At 44.7% G+C, this 24,661-nt stretch overlaps 1 protein-coding gene across 6 annotated transcripts in view; it reads left to right on the top strand.

Moving 5' to 3' along the window:
* MARCHF8 (membrane associated ring-CH-type finger 8) overlaps positions 1-24,661 on the top strand; it is a 289,843-nt gene that overhangs the window by 233,095 nt on the left and 32,087 nt on the right. For all 6 annotated transcript variants that reach the window (XM_044296749.1, XM_044296748.1, XM_044296753.1 and 3 more), the window contains one exon: positions 12,526-12,576. In XM_044296749.1, the coding sequence (XP_044152684.1) occupies positions 12,526-12,576 (51 nt within the window). The remainder of the gene's footprint in view (positions 1-12,525; positions 12,577-24,661) is intronic.

Below are 24,661 nucleotides of genomic sequence, written 5' to 3' on the forward strand. Positions count from 1 at the left end.
ATCAACTAGTATCAATGGCATGGGCAGGGCTAAGCTCCATTCACGTGAACAGAGCTTAGCCCCGCCCAGGCGAGTTGATACTAGTCGTGACATCACTGGGCCTGCGGTAAACAGCGAGAAGGCCGCGTCGCTACTGCCAGCACCGCTGTCTTCTCAAACAGCTGATCGGCGGGGTCCCGGGTGTCGGACCCCCACCGATCAGATGCTGATGATCTATCCAGAAGATAGATCATCAGTTTAAAATAACTGTAGAACCCCTTTAATGGGGTTGGTGAACATTGAGGCAGCATCCGGCAATGCCAGATCCAGTGAGCTCCGTCAGGCTGGTCCCTGCCAGAAGGACCTGCCGGACCCCTGAACCCTAGTGTGAAACCACTTGTTACCTATGCATCAATCAGTTAAATATGGAGGAGAAATGCTAGGGCCACCGATCAGATACTGAGGATAGGTCATTATCTGTCGCCTTAATGGCTGTGCTAATAGCTGCAATACGATCAGACTGCTTTTAGCTGTGCTTGGTTTTCCAAATCGTACTGACTTATATGTGGTATGACTGCACATTGCATGACGGTCATCGTGTGTGAACACAGCCTAAGTCTGTAGCTGCCAACACATAAGGAGACATTTTAAGTTAAAGCTCTGAACCCGGACATATCCCCATTTTCACCCAGGCATCCCCCCTGATATGAGCATCGGAGAATTTCATGCAAAGGCATTTTTTGGAGATCTGGTGACGTACCCGGCTCTCCATAGGTAAAGCTAGGCGGAGGCTTCCGGCTAGCAGTGAGCCCAGTGACATCACCGGCACAAATAGGCGGGCTTTCGCGCTGCCCTAAACGTCACCGGCAACACTGATGGGGGGAAGCCTCCGCCAAACAGCCCTTGCCCTCCGCGATATAGCGCAGGGCAAGGGAGAGCATTGGAGCATGTGAGATGCTGGGTGAAAAAAAACTTTTAATATGGAGATGACCTCACTAAAATTTATGACTAATTTTACTTATAGCCAGAACTTGAGAGAGTATTGATAACCCCCACCCCTTTATACAATATGCCATTCAAACTGTAGGTGACATCAGTATTCACTAAAGTATATATTTAGCAGGATTTTGCACATTTTTGAGTGTTACTATAATCTATTCTAAAAGGCCATCAAAACTGTTGGAAGAACAAATTGGAGCAGTTGCATATTTCGGAGGCTCTTTGAAAAATGAAAGCAGGTGTTTAATTGGTGGCTGTGGTCAGCTGTGGTTCCACAAGTCCCCGCAATATATGATGATCGCCATATTGCCTAACGGTATGTATCAAGTAATAATAGAAGTTGCTGGCTCTCCCTCGTCTGTGCACAGTCACTCCAGCTGAGCAGTAGAGTAAGGCCTCATGCACACGACCGTTTTTTTTCACGGTCCGCAAAAACGGGGTCCGTGGGTCCGTGATCCGTGACCGTTTTTTCGTCCGTGGGTCTTCCTTGATTTTTGGAGGATCCACGGACATGAAAAAAAAGTCGTTTTGGCGTCCGCCTGGCCGTGCGGAGCCAAACGGATCCGTCCTGAATTACAATGCAAGTCAATAGGGACGGATCCGTTTGAAGTTGACACAATATGGTGCCATTTCAAACGGATCCGTCCCCATTGACTTTCAATGTAAAGTCTGGAGTTCTTTTATACCATCGGATTGGAGTTTTCTCCAATCCGATGGTATATTTTAACTTGAAGCGTCCCCATCACCATGGGAACGCCTCTATGTTAGAATATACTGTCGGATATGAGCTACATCGTGAAACTCAGATCCGACAGTATATTCTAACACAGAGGCGTTCCCATGGTGATGGGGACGCTTCAGGTTAGAATATACAGAAAAACTGTGTACATGACTGCCCCCTGCTGCCTGGCAGGTGCTGCCAGGCAGCAGGGGGCAGACCCCCCCCCCCCCCCTGTTTTTAACTCATTGGTGGCCAGTGCGGCCGCCCCCCCCCCCCCTCCCTCCCCTGTGCGGCCGCCCCCCCCCCCTCCCTCCCCTGTAGTAAACTCGTTGGTGTCCAGTGGGCCCCCCCTCCCTCCCCTGTAGTTAACTCGTTGGTGGCCAGTGGGCCCCCCCTCCGTCCGCTATAGATAACTCATTGGTGTCCAGTGGGCCCCCCCTCCGTCCGCTATAGATAACTCATTGGTGTCCAGTGGGCCCCCCCTCCCTCCGCTGTAGATAACTCGTTGGTGGCCAGTGGGCCCTCTCCCCTCCCTCCCCCTCCTAATTAAAATCGCCCCCCTATCATTGGTGGCAGTGGTGAGTACCGATCGGAGTCCCAGTGTAATCGCTGGGGCTCCGATCGGTAACCATGGCAACCGGGACGCTACTGCAGTCCCGGTTGCCATGGTAGCTTAGCAATTTGTAGAAGCTTCATACTTACCTGAAGAGCTGCGATGTCTGTGACCGGCCGGGAGCTCCTCCTACTGGTAAGTGAAAGGTCTGTGCGGCGCATTGCTTATAGCACAGACCTGTCACTTACCAGTAGGAGGAGCTCCCGGCCGGTCACAGACATCGCTGCTCTTCAGGTAAGTATAAAGCTTCTACAAATTGCTAAGCTACCATGGCAACCGGGACTGCAGTAGCGTCCCGGTTGCCATGGTTACCGATCGGAGCCCCAGCGATTACACTGGGACTCCGATCGGTACTCACCACTGCCACCAATGATAGGGGGGCGATTTTAATTAGGAGGGGGTGGGAGGGGAGAGGGCCCACTGGCCACCAATGAGTTATCTATAGCGGACGGAGGGGGGGCCCACTGGACACCAATGAGTTATCTATAGCGGACGGAGGGGGGGCCCACTGGACACCAATTAGTTAACTACAGGGGAGGGAGGGGGGGCTGGCTACCAAGAAGTTAACTACAGGGGAGGGAGGGGGGGGGGGCGGCCGCACTGGCCACAAATGAGTTAAAAACAGGGGGGGGGGGGGTCTGCCCCCTGCTGCCTGGCAGCACCTGCCAGGCAGCAGGGGGCAGTCATGTACACAGTTTTTCAGTATATTCTAACCTGAAGCGTCCCCATCACCATGGGAACGCCTCTGTGTTAGAATATACTGTCGGATCTGAGTTTTCGCGAAGTAAAAACTCACCTCTGAAAAAGCTTTTAGGCCTCCTGCACACGAAAGTTTTTTTACACGGTCCGCAAAAACGGGGTCCGTAGGTCCGTGATCCGTGCCCGTTTTTTCTTCCGTGGGTCTTCCGTGATTTTTGGAGGATCCACGGACATGAAAAATGAAAAAAAAATCTAAGTCAAGTTTGCCATTGAAATGATAGGAAAAAACGGACACGGATCACGGACACGGATCACGGACACGGATGACAATCTTGTGTGCATCCGTGATTTTCACGGACCCATTGACTTGAATGGGCCCGTGAACCGTTGGCCGTGAAAAAAATAGGACAGGTCATATTTTTTTCACGGCCAGGAAACACGGCTCACGGATGCGGCTGCCAAACGGTGCAGTTTCCGATTTTTCCACGGACCCATTGAAAGTCAATGGGTCCGCAAAAAAAACGGAAAACGGCACAACGGCCACGGGTGCACACAACGGTCGTGTGCAGGAGGCCTTATGCAGACGGATCTTCGGATCCGTCTGTATGAAAGCAACCTACGGCCACGGATCACGGACACGGATGCCAATCTTGTGTGCATCCGTGTTCTTTTACGGACCCATTGACTTGAATGGGTCCGTGAACCGTTGTCCGTCAAAAAAATAGGACAGGTCATATTTTTTTGACGGACAGGATACACGGATCACGGCCTCGGCTGCAAAACGGTGCATTTTCCGATTTTTCCACGGACCCATTGAAAGTCAATGGGTCCGCGAAAAAAAACGGAAAACGGCACAACGGCCACGGATGCACACAACGGTCGTGTGCATGAGGCCTAAGAGAACAGCGCCACTTAGTATAAGGGTCCATTCACACGTCCATTGTTTCTTTTCTGATCTGTTCCGTTTTTTGCGGAACAGATCTGGACCCGTTCATTTTCAATGGGTCCTGAAAAAAATCGGACAGCACAATGTCAGATTTTTTTTCCAGGACCCATTGAAAATGAATGGGTCCAGATCTGGTCCAGATCTGTTCCGCAAAAAACGGAACAGATCAGGAAAGAAACAACGGACGTGTGAATGGACCCTAACCGCGAGCAGTGCTGTAGTCCTGGAGAGTCCGCACAGGCCTTCTTTATTTGTGCAGTCTCCTTATGACAATGCAGCTGAATAACATAATTTAATAGTTGCTTGGTTATTGTTTAATGTCAGCCAAGGAGACGTCTGAAGTCATTATGATTTTTTTTACTTACTCAAGCAAAAGCCGTTTCTATAAAAGCATTCATCAGCACATTGGAAGGGTCTGGCTGACGGGATGGAGGATAAAAATAAATAACCGTTTCAGTGTCCATTAACCTTTTCGCTTTCAGGCCGAAGTGCGTCTCAAAGCCTGCTCGTTCTTATAGAATTCCCGTTTTCCCAGTAGAATTTAATAAAATTTAGCTTAAGGCCTCATTCACACAAACGCAATCCGTCCGTGCCCGTGACCGGAAATTGCGGTCCGCAATGCACAGGAACCGGCCGTGTGAATCCCTTTGACTTGAATAGGTTGGCAATCCGCAATATACAGCAAAAGATAGGACATGTCCTATCTTTTGCGGTGCAGAGGCACGGACCCAAAAGCCCACAGAAGCGCTTCCGAGTGCCTCCGCTCCACATATTGCGGATTGCAGACTCATTCAAGTCAATGGGATTGCAATATGCAACACGGGCACGGACAGCGCAAGGTCGTGTGAACGGGCCCTAAAGGGTAGCTATCATTTTTCATGGCTGCTTTCTTGTAAAAACAGCACCACCCCTGTGTCCGGTAATGGAGTCAATGGGGCACACAAGCTGTGAACAGGGGTGGTGCTGTTTTTTACAAGAAAGAAGCCATGTTTTTCTAATTTGTCACAACCCCTTTAGTCATGACTGTTTTGTTAGCTTCACCATATTTTTAATTTTGTAGTATTTTCTTATTCAAGGGGTTGTGCAAGTATTAAATGTTGATTTACTGTAAATTCAGCATAAAAAAACTAGTTACGCTATGTTTGTAAATTACTTTCTGTTACACAAATGTTCCAGTTGTGAAATATTCACGTTACATCATTATGATGGCGCCCTCTGGTGTTTGATCTGTATAGTAATGTGCATGTCCGCCTACTGAGGTGGTTGCACATGCTCAGTTCCATGTTTCAACTGCCACCAACCATATATACTGTTAGAAGCTGTGACCGCTACAGAAAGGAAGCCACAGTGGAAAGGACACGCCTGCCTGAGCTGTAATAGGGAGAGAGCTGCAGTTATCCCCCCCAATTGTAATGTGCTATGTGATGTCTGATTTTCATTTTTACATCAATGGCATAATACCTTTAAATTTTTGCTACGTGACGCTCCCAAACATATCTTCTCAGGTGCAGTTGCTACCCTGGGTCCTACTTGTAAACATATACTTTCGCTGCCTTTGTTGGAGGAAATCCATACACCCCTTTACTCTAGCTGTGCACGGATCTCGCCCTCTTTCTTGCTGCACACCCGCTCCCGCGATAGACAGAAGTTCAGTGACCTCAGTACATTTGCCAGACGTTGAGAGCACTCTTCAGCTTCTGCCGGGATTTCCAGGGAAAGAGGTGCACTCCCAGGAACAGCGAAAGCAATGTGATAACACTCATTGCCTAATCGTACATCCCTAAGATAGACGGTGGAATAATTAAAGGGGTTACCGGTTTACATCAACATCCTTTGTTGACCCTTTCACCCCCGCATTTTTTTGCTTTGCGCTCCCTGCCTTCCCAGAGCCATAACGTTTTTGTCTGTTCACATAGCCATATGAGGGCTTGATTTCTGCGGGACAAGTTGTACTTTCCAACGCCACCATTTAATATTGCATATGATGTAGTGGAAAGCAGGAAAAAAAAATCCAAATGGCAAAAAAAAAGCAATTCCACCACAGTTTTATGTTTTTGTTTTTTTTTTTTTATTTACGACATTCGATGTACGATAAAACTGACTAGTTACTTTTATTATACAGGTCAGTGCGAATCCGGCGATACCTTATATGTATAGTTTTTCTTGCTTCTTGATAGTGATAAAAAAATTTGAGTGGTAAAAAATTAGTTTTATTTTTTTGTCGCCATATTTTGACCCCTATAACTTTTTTGTATTTATGTGTACGGAGCTGTGTGGGGGCTCATTTTTTGTGGAGCGATCTGAACTTTTCATTGATACCTGGGGTGTATATGACTTTTTGATCACTTTTTATTTAATTTTTTGTAGAAAAGGAAGCAACCAAAAATCGTCTATTTGGCGAATCGGCTATTTGGGCGCTTTTTTCCATTTTGCTGTTTGCCGTATGGGGAATATACTATTAGAAAATTGCTTGTTTCCTATGGAGCCCTATTACAGGCTGCTGCACACAAGCTCCGGCTCCTCCGATCGCCGCACAGGGAAGCTTGAGCATCACCGGAAGCGCGCGCTTTTGGTTTTTTAGCGCGCTCAGATGCCGTGGTCAGGATTGACCACGGCATCTGAGGGGTTAAATTTCTGCAAATTACTGCCGTTGTGGACATGAGTCGCGGGTTTATGCCATAAGAAGCAGACGGCCACCCGTGGCTATGGCACCCGCAGCGTTCAGGAGCGGGCGCCATCTTTAAAGACCTAGCTAGCGCCGTACTATTACAGCGCTGGTTGGGAACGGGTTAATGAAGGTCTCTATATTTTATTACTTCTGTCTTCAGTTCTGCGCTGTGGTCACCTGACCATGTCCATGCAGCTGTTATTTCCTCTGATGTTATGTCCATGGGTGGGGCAGTGATAGGGGAGTGTCTATGTAACTAGCGGGTGGGAGGAGCTATAAACCAGCTAGGTGTTGTTAGGGGCGGTTCTGGAGCTGTGGCAGAGAAGGAAGTGCATCATAGGTTTGGTTGGATGCAGCAACAGGAAGTTTTACCAGTGATTTGTGTATATGGTGAAAATGGGTCAGGAGAGTCCACATTGATAAAAAAAACTAAAAAAACATGAGGAATATGTGCATGAGGTAAGCAATTACGTGAGCATTTTTGTTAAAAACCACAGTAATCCCAGAAAGCCCCTTTAAGTGTTAATTGAAGGCCTGCATCTCCAGCTGGAAAATTCATACTTACCTGCTCACCACCACTTCGCTCCTGTGTGCTGACTGTCGCTCCTCCATCTCCCAGTCCTCAGCTTTTTTCTTTCAGCTGGTTATGTTTGCGTGCACTGCTGCAGCCGATGACTGGCTTCAGTGGTGACGAGTCCCCAAGCGACAGCGCGCAGTAACAGAGTGGAGGCAAGCAGGTAAGTATGAATGCAAGCGAGGCATACTAGGGGCCAACAGTTAATTATTCTCGATTACCCCTTTTGGATGCACCCCTTACCACGTGGTAGACTGAAGGGGCGACTTTCTTATGGAACGCGGTGTACCTTATTGCATTGGTTTTTAATGCCGGCAGCAGATTGCTATATTCATTTTTACAGAACCAGAGATTCAGTGGTTATTCTGATTTCTGGACAGACAGGTACACGCTGGCATTGTTGGATCTACGCCCTTTAAAAAGGAAAAACCCAAAACTTTTTGGAAATTTTTTTTCCTTTGTTTTTCCCCAATCTCTTTGCCAACCGACTTAATTGGCTGGCATAGGAAATCATCTTTCCCACTTTGATGACTGAATACAACTACTTGTTGTAAGATTATTTTATCTGCAGCGTCCACCATTAATAAGAGGTTTTGTATGTGGAAATTAAGAGAACACGTGGCGGTTTTTTTTTGTGGTTGTAAGAGGAGTTTCAAAAAGTAAACCCCTGGCTATTAAAACAATGTTCTTGACGAAGGTTAATTTCACGTGCCACCAAAACAAAGCATTTCTTACATCTCAACGTCGCTATTTGATCTCGCTTGAACATCCAAAAATTCATTCATGCATTGTGAAGAACAGACTGGTTCGGGACCTACGAATTCTGATTCATCATCTGAGGATGTGGTATTGGAAATTGCTTTGTGATGAGAGTCGCCTCATTACTCCAGTGCATTAAGAAAAACACATGAAACTGCTTTGCAAAAAATCTAGATAGAATATCATTTTGTGTTTACGGCTTCAATGCAGACCGATGCGTCTCCATGGTAACAGACTACACTCAAACCCTTTATGTAGTCCTGACAGAGCAACTGGTTCCATGCAGCCAAGCCACGTGCACCAGCAGCAACCAATGGCCACGCTGTTTTGTGGTAAAATTGTGCGCCGCGGGTGGGAATGGGATGGCCGCTTGTGGCCAACCGCGCCATCAGGCCCCACCCTTATCCTGCAGTCATGTGTTTTACTCATCCCCTACTGTGTGTAGATTAGCACACAAAGAGCAGGCAGAAGGCGGGCACCCAGGGTCTGTTTGTAGTCTGTAACCATGGAGACAATTGCATTTAAAGGGAAGTTGCCAACCTATTCCTTTTCTTGCTGCTTCTATCCCTATATCAATCAGATTGGGGCTGTTGCCTAGCAACCGTGTGAATCAGGCATCAGTGACATGCCTTTACTACTTGAACCTATGGAAATCCAGGGGGTGAGATTTAGGAAAACTGTCTTAGTCGCCCATAGCAACCAATTCGATTTGATCTTTTCATTTTCCAAACGAGATCCGAAAAATGAACAGTGAAATCTGATTGGTTAATATGAGTAACTAAACCAGCTTTCCTTTTTCATATCTCCCCCTATATGTATCTCATAGAGGATCCAGTATGATGGAATCACATGTACTATTCCACACATGGGGGGCACATACCGTGTGGTCAATGAGAGAAATCCATGTTTCCGTCTCTTACCTTTGTGTTCCTATATATTAGTGTGGGGCCGCTGCGTGGCAATGTGTATCAGGCTCTGGTGAGCCTATGTGGTTTCGTGTGTCATACAAGCACCATACCGTCCGGTATGAAATTACACGGACTCTTCCACACAAGCTTCACCGGGGAGTGGGGTAAGATGGGAATACCCCTTTAGTAGAACTGCTCCCACTGTGCAGCCTGTTCTACTGACATCTAGTGGCAGATGTAAAAACTGCAATATTTTATTATAGATTTTTGCGTAGTAGGAAATAATAAAACAAATGGGGGGAAAATGAAAAAAAAAGGTTTCAGATTATTAGAGTATGTATTTTAATATATCAGCTCTATGGTATCTTTGCAGTGTTTATTTGCGTATTTAAATCAAATAATACTAGAGAAGTACACAAATAAATTAAAGAAATTCAGTTTAATGCGTGGCGTTTACGTCTAGAAGGCAAACATTACATGGAATACGCTGACGGATGCACGGGTTTTGATGAGTGAGTCACCTTGTACAGCTGAAGCCATGATGTGTCATAAGCAATGAAAGATGGGGAAATTGAGTTGCCAAATGATGACCTGAGATTTTGTAAAAATTGAAGGTTGCAGAGTTGATATTTTAGCAGGGCAACAGCTTTGACAGTGAAAACTTCAATTACAACAAGGACAAAATATGCCTCGTTCCAGGTCACGTCCTCCGCCGCTGTAAAAACCACAAGTGTTTAAGAGATCGGAGAAGCTAAATCCAGCAGAATTGAGAGCCAGTGCGTTCAAGGCATGGTGTGATGCTGGTTCTCTGCTAAAGCGTTTTCTTCTCTGAAAGATTGTTCATATTGGTGTTGGCAAAAAATTGAAAAAATATGAATATTTGACTGCAGAACTTATAAATTGTAAGACTCTAGATAGATTAAGCCAGAGTTCACATCACCGTTTAGCTTTCCCTTCTTCTGATCCGTCAGAAAAAAAAGGATTCTTTATTTTGAGCATCACTAAAAATACAGTGTTTCCCTGAAAATAAGATATCCCCCGAAAATAAAACCTACCTCTAGTTTTGCCTATCGCTGTAATATAAGGCATCCCCCCAAAAATAAGGCCTCCCCGATTATAAAGCATCACCCGAACATAATGCCTCCCCGATTATAAAGCAAGCCACCCCAGAATGTAAGGACCCCTCAGCTACGGTGCCGTAAGGCGCCGCCACGCAGCTCACTGATTGGCCGCAGCGCAGGCGGTGCAAGGTCTCTTTAAATCAGAGAGCCCGCACCGCCGCCAGGACAAGCTGCCGCCTTCTTCCGCCCGCTGCCCGCTCTCTCCTGATGGAGTCTCACAACTTTGCTGGCACGGAGACACAGGGGACGGGGTGACAGGTGGGGGGGGGGGGGGGGAATATCTGATGGAAGGTGGGGGATGTCTGGTGAAGATGGGGGGAGACTAAAAACGGTAATTAAAATGACACAGGGGGATCAGCGGGGGGAATCAAAATGACACAGGAGGATAAGAAAGGGGTACTAAAATGGTAATTTCCCCCCTCAGATTCTCCTGTGTCATTTTAATTACCCCCTCTGATCCCCCTGTGTCATGGAAAAATAAGACATCCCTGAAAATAAGACCTAGCGCAGCTTTGGGAGCAAAAATTAATATGAGACACTGTCTTATTTTCGGGGAAACAGGGTAACTGATCTGTCTTTTTTTGAGCATCAGTTATTAGTTTGCATCCGTTTGTGTCAGTTCCCTCAGAGATCAGTTATTTTTGAACTGAGAAAAACGCTGCATGCAGGACTTTTTCTCCGTTCAAAAATAACGGCTGGTTGGACACCTCCAGTGTGAATTCTGCCAGGCTGATCCGGCAGAGAACGCCAGGAATCATCCGGACACAAACTGCAGCATGTAGCAGTTTGTGTCCGGCAGATCCTCCGCATTGTCTGCTGGAATGCGTCCGGATCTCCACCAGACCCTATTGCACTTTAAAGGGGTTGTCCGGGTTCAAAGCTGAACCTTGACATATCCCCTTCACCCAGGCACACCCTCTGAGTGGGGCATTGGAGCATTCCAGCAGGCATCCGTCAGCGACGGATCCGCAGGATTCCGGCAGGCTATTCTCTACCGATATTCACACTGCAAGTGTGAAACCAAACAGGTAGGGCTGATACAAACTGATCATAACTGATGCTCAGAATAACTGATCCTTTTGTTAAAGTTAATGGATCAGAAGAACGTAAAGCTCAATGGTGATGTGAATTCAGCCTTATCTGCGATGGAGACATCCTGTTCTCGGATCATGGGGGTTCTCTATGTCATCAAACAGAATCCGAACACGGTTTTGAAAGATTGCAGTCATACCGCAAAACTTGAGGCAAGATAATTTTTCGTTGGTGGGGGTCCAGGTATGGGGTCCCTTATTGATCATTAGAAGGAAGGGGCAGAAATCTCTCGGAGGAGCGCTGAGCACTTTCAGCTCTGAGGGTTTACCCAGGCGAAACAGGATTAGTGATGCTTTACATGTCTACGAGCTTGTCTTCTTGTTAGCTTTCCCAAAAGAGAGGAATAAAGCAAATCAGGGCTGGAGGTGGCACAGCGCTCAGCCATGTGCTGAGTCCCTTCATTCCAGCAATCGGTGGGATCTCAGCCCCTGGTTGCCCCACCAAGCAAAATACCTGACGTGGCGGATGTTTTACAAATTGGCAGTGACCCTTTAATTTTACAACAGGATGCTAATTAGTTGCTGTGGGCGCTAGTTTTCATATATAATGCTTTCTGTATATTAACAAGGATAAGCTGGACAGTCTGTAAAGATAAACCCTAAAATACCAAAATCAGAAAAGGACACAATTGACACATAAAAAAACCTATAGAATTTGTTTTCAGAGTGACCAGAGCAGCATGTACATTTATACTCTCTCCATGTTTGTCCAGTTTTCCTTGGGGTATGGCCTTCTCAGACACTCTGCCAACGTACTATCATGTGCAAAAAGTAAGGCATGAAATGCGTCTGTCTGCCCTTTATAACCGTTCCTCCAAAAGACTGAAGATAAAATATAGCATGAAGAAACTTTCCCAATTGTACTGTGTTGACAGCTCCCCTGCTCAGCTCTTTGTCTCCATAGTAACAGACTACAAACAAACCCTGTGTTCAGGTTGTCAGCCTAATTTTTATTTTATTTTTTATAACTTCAAACAAATCACGGCAGGCAACAATTTTTACGGTAATTTGAGGAACTGAGTCCAGCTACTGATATCAACTCATTACCAGCGTGAACTGTTAAATGATGAAAATTACTAATCTAGCGAAATTACAAATCCATGGAATTTTTTTCTTGGAAATTGGAAAAAAGTTCCTTGTTTTTAGTGACAGTCCAGTCTTTATCTTGTTCTTTCTAACCTGCAAACCTTTTATTAGAGGAAGGGTCTTTAACCATCTACATTCATGTGCGTTAAAATGTATATGTCATGTTTCCTTTGTGACATTGTAACAGAGAAGCTCATTATGACATGAGAAGGTTGATAAAACGATGTCTGGCAGCACAATACGCAGAGTAATGCGTATTCACCTCTAGCGGCTGACTGCCATTGTTGCCTGTTCTCTCCTGTCTTTCATGTGACGAATCATTTTCTATAACTCATGTATTTCCCTTTATGTTGTATTGCAGAATGAAAAGACTTTGGGGCGTTCAGTCAGCCGTTCCAGTAACATTTCCAAGGTAATGTAGAATGATATTGATGTCTGTTCACATGAGTACTGCACTGGTGTCGCTATCTGGTTATGTATAGAAAATCCATGCATCAGAATGATTGGAAATCCTTAGTTAAATAGGTTGTCCTTAGGATAGGCCATCAATATTAGATTCTGACTGGTGCTGAGCGAATCGGTTCATACCGCTACGTACAAATCTGACTCGATCATCACAGTAATATACCTGTGGTAGAGGGACTGTCCCTCTACTGTTGGTATATTGCATTTTTCCTTATGCGATCACATTAAAATAGGAGCGGGTCTCCCAAGAAAATTTATTCTGGGCCATTACTGCGAGTAGCAGGGCATTCATGAATATACTCAATAACGAATCCGAACCCACTCGCGCCACAATCCTGGGTTTGGATTTGTTGTTGAATATATACGCACATGTGGCACTACTCGCCGTAATGGCACGTGCGTGAGAATAAGATTTTCTAGCGAGCCCCGCAGCCAGGGAAAAATGCAGTATACTGGCGGGATAGGGACAGTTCCTCTACCAAAGGTAAATTACTGTGATGAACGAATTGGATTTTCACATTGCGGTACAAACCAATTCACTCATCACTCTGACTCTTGGGACAATCTGCTAAATACTTGGGAAGTATACTGATATCTCTGAACCACCAAGTTTTCATCATAGTTGTGAGAATGAAGGAAACCACCATTTGTGCCCTGGTATTTGTCCATCTCAGACCCATTCTGTTCTATTATAGCTTCACTTTAAAGAGGTTTTCCCCCCAAAAATTTAACTGATGACCTATCCTCTGGATCGTTGGGTGTGTGACATCTGGGACCCCCACTGATCAACTGTTGGAGAAGGCACTGGTGCTCGCAGTAGTGGCCTGGCCTTCTCTCGGCCTTTTCTAGGCAAAGTGAGGTCATGGTCATCAGTCACGTGGCCTAGGTACAGCTCAGCCCCATTGAAGTGAGTAGGGCTGAGCTGCGATACCAAGCACAGCCGCTATACAACCTACCACACTGTGCTTGGTGAGCAGGGAGATAGCCGGGGCACCACTGCGAGCACCGGTGCCTTCTCAAACAGCTGATAGGCAGGGATCCCGGGTGTCGGACCCCCACGATCAGATACTGGTGTTAAAAAATCTTGGAAGATTCCTTTAAAGGATATAGACAAAAAAGCTATTTTTTTTATCCCCTTACATCACAAAAAGTGTAATACCAAGCGATCAAAAATTCGTATGTGCCCCAAAATGGTACTAATTAAATCGTCATCTCATCCCGCAAAAAATGAGCCCAAAAAATAAAAAAAATATAGAAACACAAAAACTTTATTTTTTTTTCAAAAATGCTTTTATTGTGTAAAATACAAATTTTTTAATTCACGTATTGTATGTAACAACCTGCTCTATAAAAATAGCATTTGATCCAACCCATCTGGTAAACGCAGTAAAAAATAAATAAAAAAGTGCCTAAAAAAGCATTTTTTTTATCACCTTACATCACAAAAAGTGTAATACCCAGTTTTTTTTATTGTGTAAATCCCCCCAAAAAAGAATAAATAGACATATTCGGTATCGCCGCGTCGTTAGGACCTGCTCTATAAAAATATCACATTATCTACTCTGTCAGATGATTGTAAAAAACAAAAAATAAAAACTTTGCCAGAACATCAATGTTTGGGTCACCTTGCCTCACTAAAAAAGTAAGGCCTCATGCACAAGGCTGTTATGCGGCCGTTCTGTGGATTGGGGACCGCAATTTGTGGTCCCTAATGCGAGGGCAACAGCCGTGATCCATCCGCACTGTAAAAAAATAGAACAAGTTATATTTTCTTGCGTTGCAGAGGCACGGACAGAAACACGGTTCCGTGCCTCCTTTCCGCACCGTAGCTCTGGATTGCGGACCCATTCAAGTGAATGGTTCTGCATCCGTGATGGTGTTTGCGGGCCGCAATACGAGCCACGGCCGGCAATGGCCATTTGCATGAGGCCATATATATATATATATATATATATATATATATATATATATATATATATATATATATATATATATATATATATATATATATATATGGAGGTGCAGGCCAATGGATCCGGCAACAAATCCGGACAATATAAGAATTAAAAAAAATGGCAGCACTCTCACAAAAAATTAGTAAAAAGAAAAACACTTTATTCACCCCTGTGGTCGCAACTATGGATAAGCAAACTTGTATTCCAAGTTTGGCGTACAAGATTCAGGTTCGGGTAATGTAAGAATTCCATTATGGATTCTGCTACCATGGACCATAACTAAGGGTCCATTCACACATCCGCATTCATTTTGTGAGGTGCGGACCCATTCATTTTCAATGGGGCCACAAAAGATGCGGACTACACCACCATCTGCTGTCTGCATCCGCACTTCTGTTTTTCCGCAAAAAAATAGAGCATGTCCTATTCTTGTCCGCAGCCACAATCGGCATGTTTGGTACCCAAACCCGAACCCGGACTTCTTCACAGAAGTTCAGGTTTGGGTTCAAGGTTGTGTAGACTGTATTATTTTCCCTTATAACATGGTTATAAGGGAAAATAATAGCATTCTGAATACAGAATGCATAGTACAATAGGGCTGGAGGGGTTAAAAAAAAATAATAATAATAATTTAACTCACCTTAGTCCACTTGTTCGCGCAGCCGGCATCTCTTCTGTCTTCTTCTTTGATGAATAGAACCTTTGATGACGTCAGTGCGCTCATCATATAGTCCATCACATGATCGTTTACCATGGGGATGGATCATGTGACGGACCATGTGATGAGCGCAGTGACGTCACCACAGGTCCTTTTCCTACTGCACAGAAAGATGAAGACAGAAGAGATGCCGGCTGCGCGAACAAGTGGATTAAGGTGAGTTAAATTATTATTATTATATTTTTTTAACCCCTCTGCCCTATTGTACTATGCATTCTGTATTAACAATGCTATTATTTTCCCTTATAACCATGTTCTAAGGGAAAATAATAATGATCGGGTCCCCATCCCTATCGTCTCCTAGCAACTGTGCGTGAAAATCACCGCTCATGTGCACAGCCCCATAGAAATTAATGGGTCCGGATTCAGTGCGGGTGCCATGCGTTCACCTCATGCATGGCACCCCGCGGAAATCTCGCCCGTCTGAAAGAGGCCTTAGGCTACTTTCACACTAGAGTTTTTGCTGGATCCGGTTTCCGTTACTGATAATACAACCATCTGCATCCGTTATTATCTTTTAACATACCCAAGACGGATCCGTCATAAACTCCATTGAAAGTCAATGGGGGACGGATCAGTTTTCTATTGTTTCAGAGAAAACATGACCCACAATGCAAGTCAAGGGGGACGGATCCGTTTTGCGGTTTTCTCCCCGGTATAGGAACGGAATGCATTTTGGAGCACTCGGTTCTGTTCAGTTATGTTCAGTTACGTTTTGTCCCCATTGACAATGAATGTGGACAAAACATTTTTTTTTTTTTATTTTATTTTTTTTTTCCCGGTATTGAGACCCTATGATCGATCCCCATACCGGAAAATATTAACGCTAGTGTGAAAATAGCCTTAGAAAGCAAACACTAAAAAACAAGCAGCTGTAAAATTTATAGTAATATGTAAGTTAGCAGTCAAATGTAAACTGATGTATCATTCACCATCTAAGACACTAAGGTCACATGAATAAATGATGCACTGTATACGTCTACCGTTCACACGACTGTACTGCCGCACAAGACTTACTGTACCGGTATATAGTAAACTAGTGACTGCGCTATACAGTGACGCTTACCTGTCTCGTCACTCCCACAATATATATGACCTGTCCTAAGACCTCAGCGTACATACTCAGGACATCCCCACTGATTACTCAGTGCAATAGTGTACATTTCTTATAGGACTGTACTGTGCAGGGTAAAAACTTAAAGGGGTTTTAAAAATGATGTGCAAATTGTGTTTGTAGCTGAAATGCCTCTGTAAGCCAGTTTCACATGAGGTCACATCATCACATTCCTGCTTGTGTGACATCCTGTACACTGAAGACATGATTATTTCTCCTCACTCTCTCCCTGTAGTGGAGGATGTCACACATCACATGCCTCTTATCTCTACCGGTCGCTAGTTTTTCTCCCTTATTGTCTCAGGAAGGATAATGTTTCACATGCTGGGTAGCAGAATCAGTAAGCAGCAGCAAAACAGAGCAGACATGGATTGGTTACAGTGCTCCCTTGCAAAATTTTAACAGATGAGCATGCAGGCAGCTAAAAAACAGAGAAGCTAAGTTTGTGAGATGGGAGAGGAACACTCACAGCAAGCACTAGCAGCATAAAAACAAAGGTGCAACACTGAGCTGGGCAAAATAATGAAAATTAAAAGCAAATTATTCTGAGCTATGGTGGCATCATATAATGCAGTGAGTGTGAACCCACTGCCCTCTGTGCCAGTGAACATATTTGGCTTTGGACTAATCCTGAGGACGCTATCAAGGTGAACCCCTGGTTTTCACTGCCGTATAAAGATGTGGACTTTTCTGCATGGGCCACCTGGCCACTATCTCTAGTAGTAGTCTCCGTTCAGAAGCTGCTGACCCAGGCGGCTCAAGATGCACCAGTGCATAGCACCAAGAGGACAGGCAAAATCATGGTCAGTGGGCAAGCCAAGGTTAGGACAGGCAATAGTGCATTACAAGTGGCACAGGGCCAACCCAGTAAACAGAGGTCAGGCACGGGAGGTCAAAATAATACAATACCGCACCTTTGCAGGACTACATACACTAGGAAACTTTTGCTCAGGCACCTTCCCATAGGGGGAGATGCCTTGTATACCCCAGGGAACACTACCATGGGATGGGAACAGATTAACCCATGTGCGCGCTGGTCCTTTAAGAGCCAGGAAGAGAACTTGTGTGCACCCTAAGGCCCATGCACACGACTGTATGTTTTTTGCAGTCGTTAAAAAACGGATCTGCAAAAGAATGCAAATAGCGTCCGTGTGCATTCCGTATTTTACAAAACAGAACAGCTGGCCCCTAATAGAACAGTACTATTCTTGTCCGTAATGCGGACAATAATAGGACATGTTCTATTTTTTTTTGCGGGATGGAAATACGGACATACGGAAATCGAAAGCACATGGAGCAAGTTCAGGTTTTTTTTTGTGGACCCATCGAAATGAATGGTGCCGCATACAGTCCGCAAAAAAAAAAACGGAACGGAGACGGAAAGAAAATACGCTCGTGTGCATGAGCCCTAAGGATCGTGAGCACCAGGACGCAGTTGGAGATGGCCATGACTCACCTGCAGTGGGGAAGGATCGCACATCATCTGGGTCCGGTACTTTTTGTGTATTTTTCATAAGCCCGGAAACCTCTTTAATTATGTTCTCCATAGTTTGGTGGTGGTTGGTAGTACCAATGTGAAATGTGGCAATATCTGCCGTAATATATCCCAGTGGCTTAATTAAAAAGTAAAGTAGGGAGTAACTACTAATATATGCAAATTGCATTCATGTTACGACAAAACAGGATCGTTTTCACTGCGGAAAATGTAAATTTGCGCTATTGGACTGACATAGTCCTGTCTTCTATTTAGAAAGCAAAGGTGAACCAGGATAAAGGAAGCCCTAAAATTAGACGATGTGGATTGGATGCTGTTGCAAAATTTTGCTGCAGCAATAGCAAACAAAATCAAGGTCTTGCACACACAAGCATTATTTAAATTGATCTCTCCTCAGTTTCACTTTGACAGGAGAAACCACTCACGTGCGCAACCCTTCTTTCTAGCAAGAGATAGTGGTGCAGTGCTGAGGATGGTGGGGTTGGATGGAGATGCGTCTGTTCCACGCCTTTCTTCTTGATGAGCTGAATGCTTCAATAGCTTGATATATAGCAATACGGTCTTATAAATGTAGGTTGTGCTCCTCACCATCTATCCAGAAAATACTCTCATCTTTCATATCACAAGATTCAGTATCTGGCTCCATGTAAGATAGTTTTGTGGGGTGAGAAATTTTACATTTTTGCCCGGACTTATGCTCTTATATTCTTATTCACAGTTTCCAAGAGCTGAAACATAATTTTTCGTATAAAAATGTTATTCCCCTTTTCTCTTGACACCTCATCTCGAAAGCAGATACTCCTAAAGGGGTTGTCAGGTTTGGGGAATCACTTTTTATTGGAAGGTTCCCCCAAAATTAAGATGGTCTGAGGTAGTCCCACTGCTGAGACCCCCAATTGACCTGCTGTAACTGCATGGGAACCATTCTGCAAGTGTTCAGTTTTCTTATAGCGCCACCACAGAGGAATTGAAGCAGAACATGGCGCACCTGTCCATGGCTTGTGTCCAGTAGTGCAGCTTAGGAGCTGTTAACATCATGTTTTTGTCCCACGTGTAACATATTTTGGGAAGAAAATAAGTGACTACAGGTCTACAGCCTTAGCTCTACTGAAGTTAATGGTTACAGTCCTGCACAGAACCTGCTGTTCTTAGAGAGGCTGCCATGTTTCTTCTATCCACTACAGCCCAGTCTATATTACATCTACAGTGCTGCCCATCATTATTCATACCCCAGGCAAATTTTGACTTAAAGTTACTTTTATTCAACCAGCAAGTAATTTTTTGACGGGAAATGACATGGGTGTCTCCCAAAAGATAATAAGATGATGTACAAGAGGCATTATTGTGGGGAAAAAACAACATTTCTCAGCTTTTATTTACATTTGCGCAAAAAGTGTCCAGTCCAAAATTATTCATACCCTTCACAAACTGTTACAGTCTGCGGGAAAATCTAATGTTCTATACCATTCCAAATAGTCCAAGCTCTTCTAAAGCATCCTAATTACCCTGATTAATTAGGAACAGCTGTTTTAATCAACTCAACAGGTGAAAAACAGCAGCTCTCTGCAGGTGGTTTGTGGACAGTCATGGCTAAGACAAAGGAGCTCAGTGAGAACCTGCGGCTGCACATTGTGGCTGCTCACAAGTCAGGAAAGGGCTACAAGGCCATTTCTAAATGTTTTCAAGTTCCAGTGAGTACAGTGCAAAGTATTATTAAACAATACAAGATGTTCCGCACTGTGGAAAATCTCAGAGGATGTGGTCGGAAGCCAAAAGTGACACCTGTGCTGGCCAGGAGGATAGTTAGAGAGGTAAAAAAGAATCCAAGGATCACCACCAAGGCCACCCTGGTGAATCTGGGCTCTACTGGTGGCAATGTCTCAAGGCAGACAATCCAATGGACACTGCACACTGCTGGGTTCCACGGATGCAGACCAAGGAGGACGCCACTTCTCCAGATAAGGCACACAAAATCTTGCTTGGCCCTTGCAAAAGCTCATCTGGACAAAGAAGAAGACTTCTGGTCTTCTGTGTTATGGTCAGATGAAACAAAAATTGAATTGTTTGGTCACAAAGCTGTTTCCTTCATTTAGCGTTAAAAAGGAGAAGCCTTCAACCCAAAGAACACCCACCCCACTGTCAAACATTGTGGTGGGAACCTAATGCTTTGGGGGTGTTTTTCAGCCAATGGACCAGGGAACCTAATCACAGTTAACGGCACCATGAAAAAAGAGCAATACATGAGGATTCTCAACGACAACATCAGGCAGTCTGCAGAGAAACTTGGCCTTGGGCACCAGTGGACATTTCAGCATGACAATGACCCAAAACACACAGCAAAAGTGGTGAAGAAATGGTTAGCAGACAACAACATGAACGGTTTGGAGTGGCCCAGCCACAGTCCAGATTTGAATCCAATTAAGAATCTGTGGAGGGAGCTAAAGATCAGGGTTGATGGCAAGAAGACCCTCCAACCTGAATGATTTGAAGCTCTTTGCTTAAATGGACACTGACAGGGCCAATAAGCATATTGAGGTATATATATGGCAGTACAGGTCTTATAATGGGTATTACAATCATATAAGTATCCCCCCTGTCCACATTATACAAACAGTAAACTTTAAGTTTTATAACCTGCTCCAACGGTCTGCAATCTGCCCAAGGGGCGGCGTTTCACCTCTCTTGCGCCCAGCCAGCCTCCCCAACTGCCGATTTGAAGCGCCGCCCAGCTCATGAATATTCAGTTTGCTGGGCGGCTTCTGCGGTCCCCGCTCTGAAGCGCTGCGCTTAACAGTGCCCTGCGCATGCGCCGGATCTTGTGAAGTCAGGGACAGTAAGCGCCGCCCAGCGAAGTGAATATTGATGAGCTGGGCGGCGCTTACTGTACCGGACTTCACAAGATCTGGCGCATGCGCCGGGCACTGTTAAGCGAAGCGCTTCAGAGCGGGGACCGCAGAAGCCGCCCAGCAAACTGAATATTCATGAACTGGGTGGCGCTTCAAATCGGCAGTTGGGGAGGCTGGCTGGGTGCAAGAGAGGTGAAACGCCGCCCCTTCGGCAGATTGCAGACCGCTGGAGCAGGTTATAAAACTTAAAGTTTACTGTTTGTATAATGTGGACAGGGGGGATACTTATATGATTGTAATACCCATTATAAGACCTGTAGTGCCATATATATATATACCTCAATATGCTTATTGGCCCTGTCAGTGTCCCTTTAAGGCTGCTTTCACACTAGCGTTCGGGTGTCCGCTCGTGAGCTCCGTTTGAAGGGGCTCACGAGCGGACCCGAACGCAGCCGTCCAGCCCTGATGCAGTCTGAATAGAGCGGATCCGCTCAGACTGCATCAGTCTGGCGGCGTTCAGCCTCCGCTCCGCTCGCCTCCGCACGGACAGGCGGACAGCTGAACGCTGCTTGCAGCGTTCGGGTGTCCGCCTGGCCGTGCGGAGGCGTGCGGATCCGTCCAGACTTACAATGTAAGTCAATGGGGACGGATCCGTTTGAAGATGCCACAATATGGCTCAATCTTCAAGCGGATCCGTCCCCCATTGACTTTACATTGAAAGTCTGGACGGATCCGTCCGAGGCTATTTTCACACTTAGCTTTTTTTTGCTAATATAATGCAGACGGATCCGTTCTGAACGGAGCCTCCGTCTGCATTATTACGATCGGATCCGTTCAGAACGGATCCGATCGAACGCTAGTGTGAAAGTAGCCTAAGATGAATTGGCAAAAATACCTGTGGAGACATGCAAAAAGCTGGTCTGCAATTATAGGAAGCGTTTGTTTGCTGTAATAGCCAATAAAGGCTTTTCTATTTATTATTGAGAAGGGTATGAATCATTTTGGACTGGACACTTTTTGCTCAAATGTAAATAGAAGCTGAGGAAAAAAAAAAAAATTCCACAATAATGCCTCTTAAAAATTACTTGCTGGTTGAATAACAGTAACTTTAAGTCAAAATTGGCCAGGGGTATGAATAATTATAGGCAGCACTGTATATATTTTGTAGCTGAAAGGTATCCATGTGGCACCTGGGAGAATCTGGAAATAGTGTTTCTAAATGTATAAACCTATTACAAGGACACTTAAAGGATATTTGTCAGCAGATTTGTACCTATTACACTGGCTGACCTGCTGCATGTGCACTTGGCAGCTGAAGACATCTGTGTTGGTCCCATGTTCAGATGTGCCTGATGTTTTAATATATGCAAATGAGCCTCTAGGAGCAATGGGGGCATTGATGTTACACCTAGAGGCTCTGCTCTTTCTGCAATTGCCGCACCCTCTGCAATTTGATTGAACATAGGACCAACACAGATGCCTTCAGCTGCCAAGTGCACACGCAGCAGGTCAGCCAGCTTCATAGGTCCAAATCTGCTGACAGATGTCCTTTAAAGGGGTGGCCTCACTTCAGCAAATGGCATTTATCATGTAAACAAATTTAATACAAGGCACTTACTAATGTATTGTGATTGTCCATATTGCCTTTGCTGGCTTGATTAGTTTTTCAGTTACATCAGTCCATGGTTACGACCACCCTGCAATCCAGCAACGGTGGTCGTACTTGCACACTATAGGAAAAATCGCCATCCTCTGTTGTGGTAGAGACTGTAAAAGCGCACATAGGCACGCATGCTCAGCAACTCCCACCCTGGCCACCTTGAGTCTGTGCTGCAGCAGTGATATGACTGCCTCCTTGACTTCAAAGCCCGGAGTGAGCAGGAATTTAAATGAATAATTTACACATTTTACTGAAACCTTTTTCACAAAACTATCAATCTGCTCAGCTCGTCATGCTCTATAACGTGCTGCTTGCAGCTTACATTGCATTTTCATGGTGACAGGCTGGGGCTTATGCAGATCTCGTAGGGCCCCACAAAATTTAGAGCATGGGCCCTCCTTCACAAATATGGCGTATCTGAACACCATATCACTCAATGTCTTCCTGTCAGACAACCGGTATAAATACGTTGATAAATCTCCTGCTTCCCTCTTAATACAAAGCTGACTTCATGCAGCCACCACTAGAGGGAGCTCCCCTTAGTGGTGGCTGCTGGAAAACGCAGTGTCCTCCCATTAAAAAGAGAAAGAAGAACCAACCCGGCCTCCATCGAAGGTACGCCACAGGTTCCCTTCAATCCCACATTATTTGCACATGTGTAATACATACAGTAACTAATATTTTCCATTGATCATGTGACATTGATATGTGTTGATGAACTTCTTTATTCTATAATTTTTTTGGCCATTATTGAATATGCTTACAAAACCTTGTGTTGCTTTCACTGTAAACCTGTTTTGTGTGTTGTTTTTTTATTTCAAATGAATTATAGTAATTAAAGTTTTATGTATCCAGCTGCTTTCGTAAATTTGCCAAGCCTGAAAACAGAAAAGATTCCTCAGAGAGGGACAAGTTTAACCTGCGCAGCATTGTTCAAATCACCAGCAGCACCCGGGGATTATAGTCCGCTGTGCAGCACAATACAGAACATTTTTGCATCGTGCATAGAATTCAGTGTCCCAAAATAACTTGTCTTCATTGAGTGATTCTAAAGTAGGGAAAGTTGGTCATGAGTCACCAAACCTTTTAGATGTTGGATCTCTATGCTCTTCTTACAATATGTCAGAAGCACAATTTTTTTGTTTTAGTTTACATGGATTGACTCAACTTGACAACCTCCTCTTTTGACATGATACTGGACCAGGTGATGTCCAGAATATCTGGCTTCTAGTTTTCTGTTCAACCCCAAAATTTTCAGCAGTAATGCATGGATGGTGTTTGCTAGAACTGGAATTGTAGATAATTGCCACTGTCTGCTTTGGCCCATAGAGTATGATCTCAAGCAAGGGTCACCCATCTAAGACATCCAAATGTGTTAGGTTAGGTAAACATCCGTAGAATGATTCCAGTATTCCGTTCTGGCATAGATGCAGAATATTGAAACTGCCATGGTTGGACTGGGGTTCCTTGGGCCTATCGGAGGAAATCTTTGTTCATATCATCAATAAAGTCTTATAGGTTTTGATTAAAAGAAATAGACCCTAGTGGCAAGTGGTTGGCTCCAGAATCGGCTTCAAATCTCCTGGACCTTTGGAGCCCACTATGATATCAGAGTCTGGGCCACCAGAGGATCCTCTGGTACTCTGGTGAGCCAGTCCGATGCTGGAATGCACAGGATTTGGTATATGCTGGACACTGATGGCTTCCGACAGATCCCGTTCTCTATAATGGGGTCCGTTTTCTGGTGTGAATACCAGGATTTTGCCAGATGAAATCCCACTGCATGCAGTGGTATTTCCTCCTTTTTTTAAATAATTTAAATGGGTCAGGATTCAGTCTGGACACATTGCATCTGGACAGAAAACTTGCTTGTGTGAAAGAGGCCTTAAGAAGGCCCTAAGATTAGATTTCCAAGTTGTTGTTTTTTTATGCAGTTTTGGAAGAGAAAGGAAGGGGACATAAATGGAGGACACCTATAATGGAGACTGAGTCTTATCTTATGTCTCTGGCTTCAAAAACTGTATAAAAAAAACTGAACATGGAAACCCATCCTTAATACAGGTCCTTCTCAAAAAATTAGCATATTGTGATAAAGTTCATTATTTTCTGTAATGTACTGATAAACATTAGACTTTCATATATTTTAGATTCATTACACACAACTGAAGTAGTTCAAGCCTTTTTATTGTTTTAATATTGATGATTTTGGCATACAGCTCATGAAAACCCAAAATTCCTATCTAA

Source organism: Bufo gargarizans, chromosome 6, assembly GCF_014858855.1.
Source record: "Bufo gargarizans isolate SCDJY-AF-19 chromosome 6, ASM1485885v1, whole genome shotgun sequence".
NCBI classification, from domain to species: domain Eukaryota; kingdom Metazoa; phylum Chordata; class Amphibia; order Anura; family Bufonidae; genus Bufo; species Bufo gargarizans.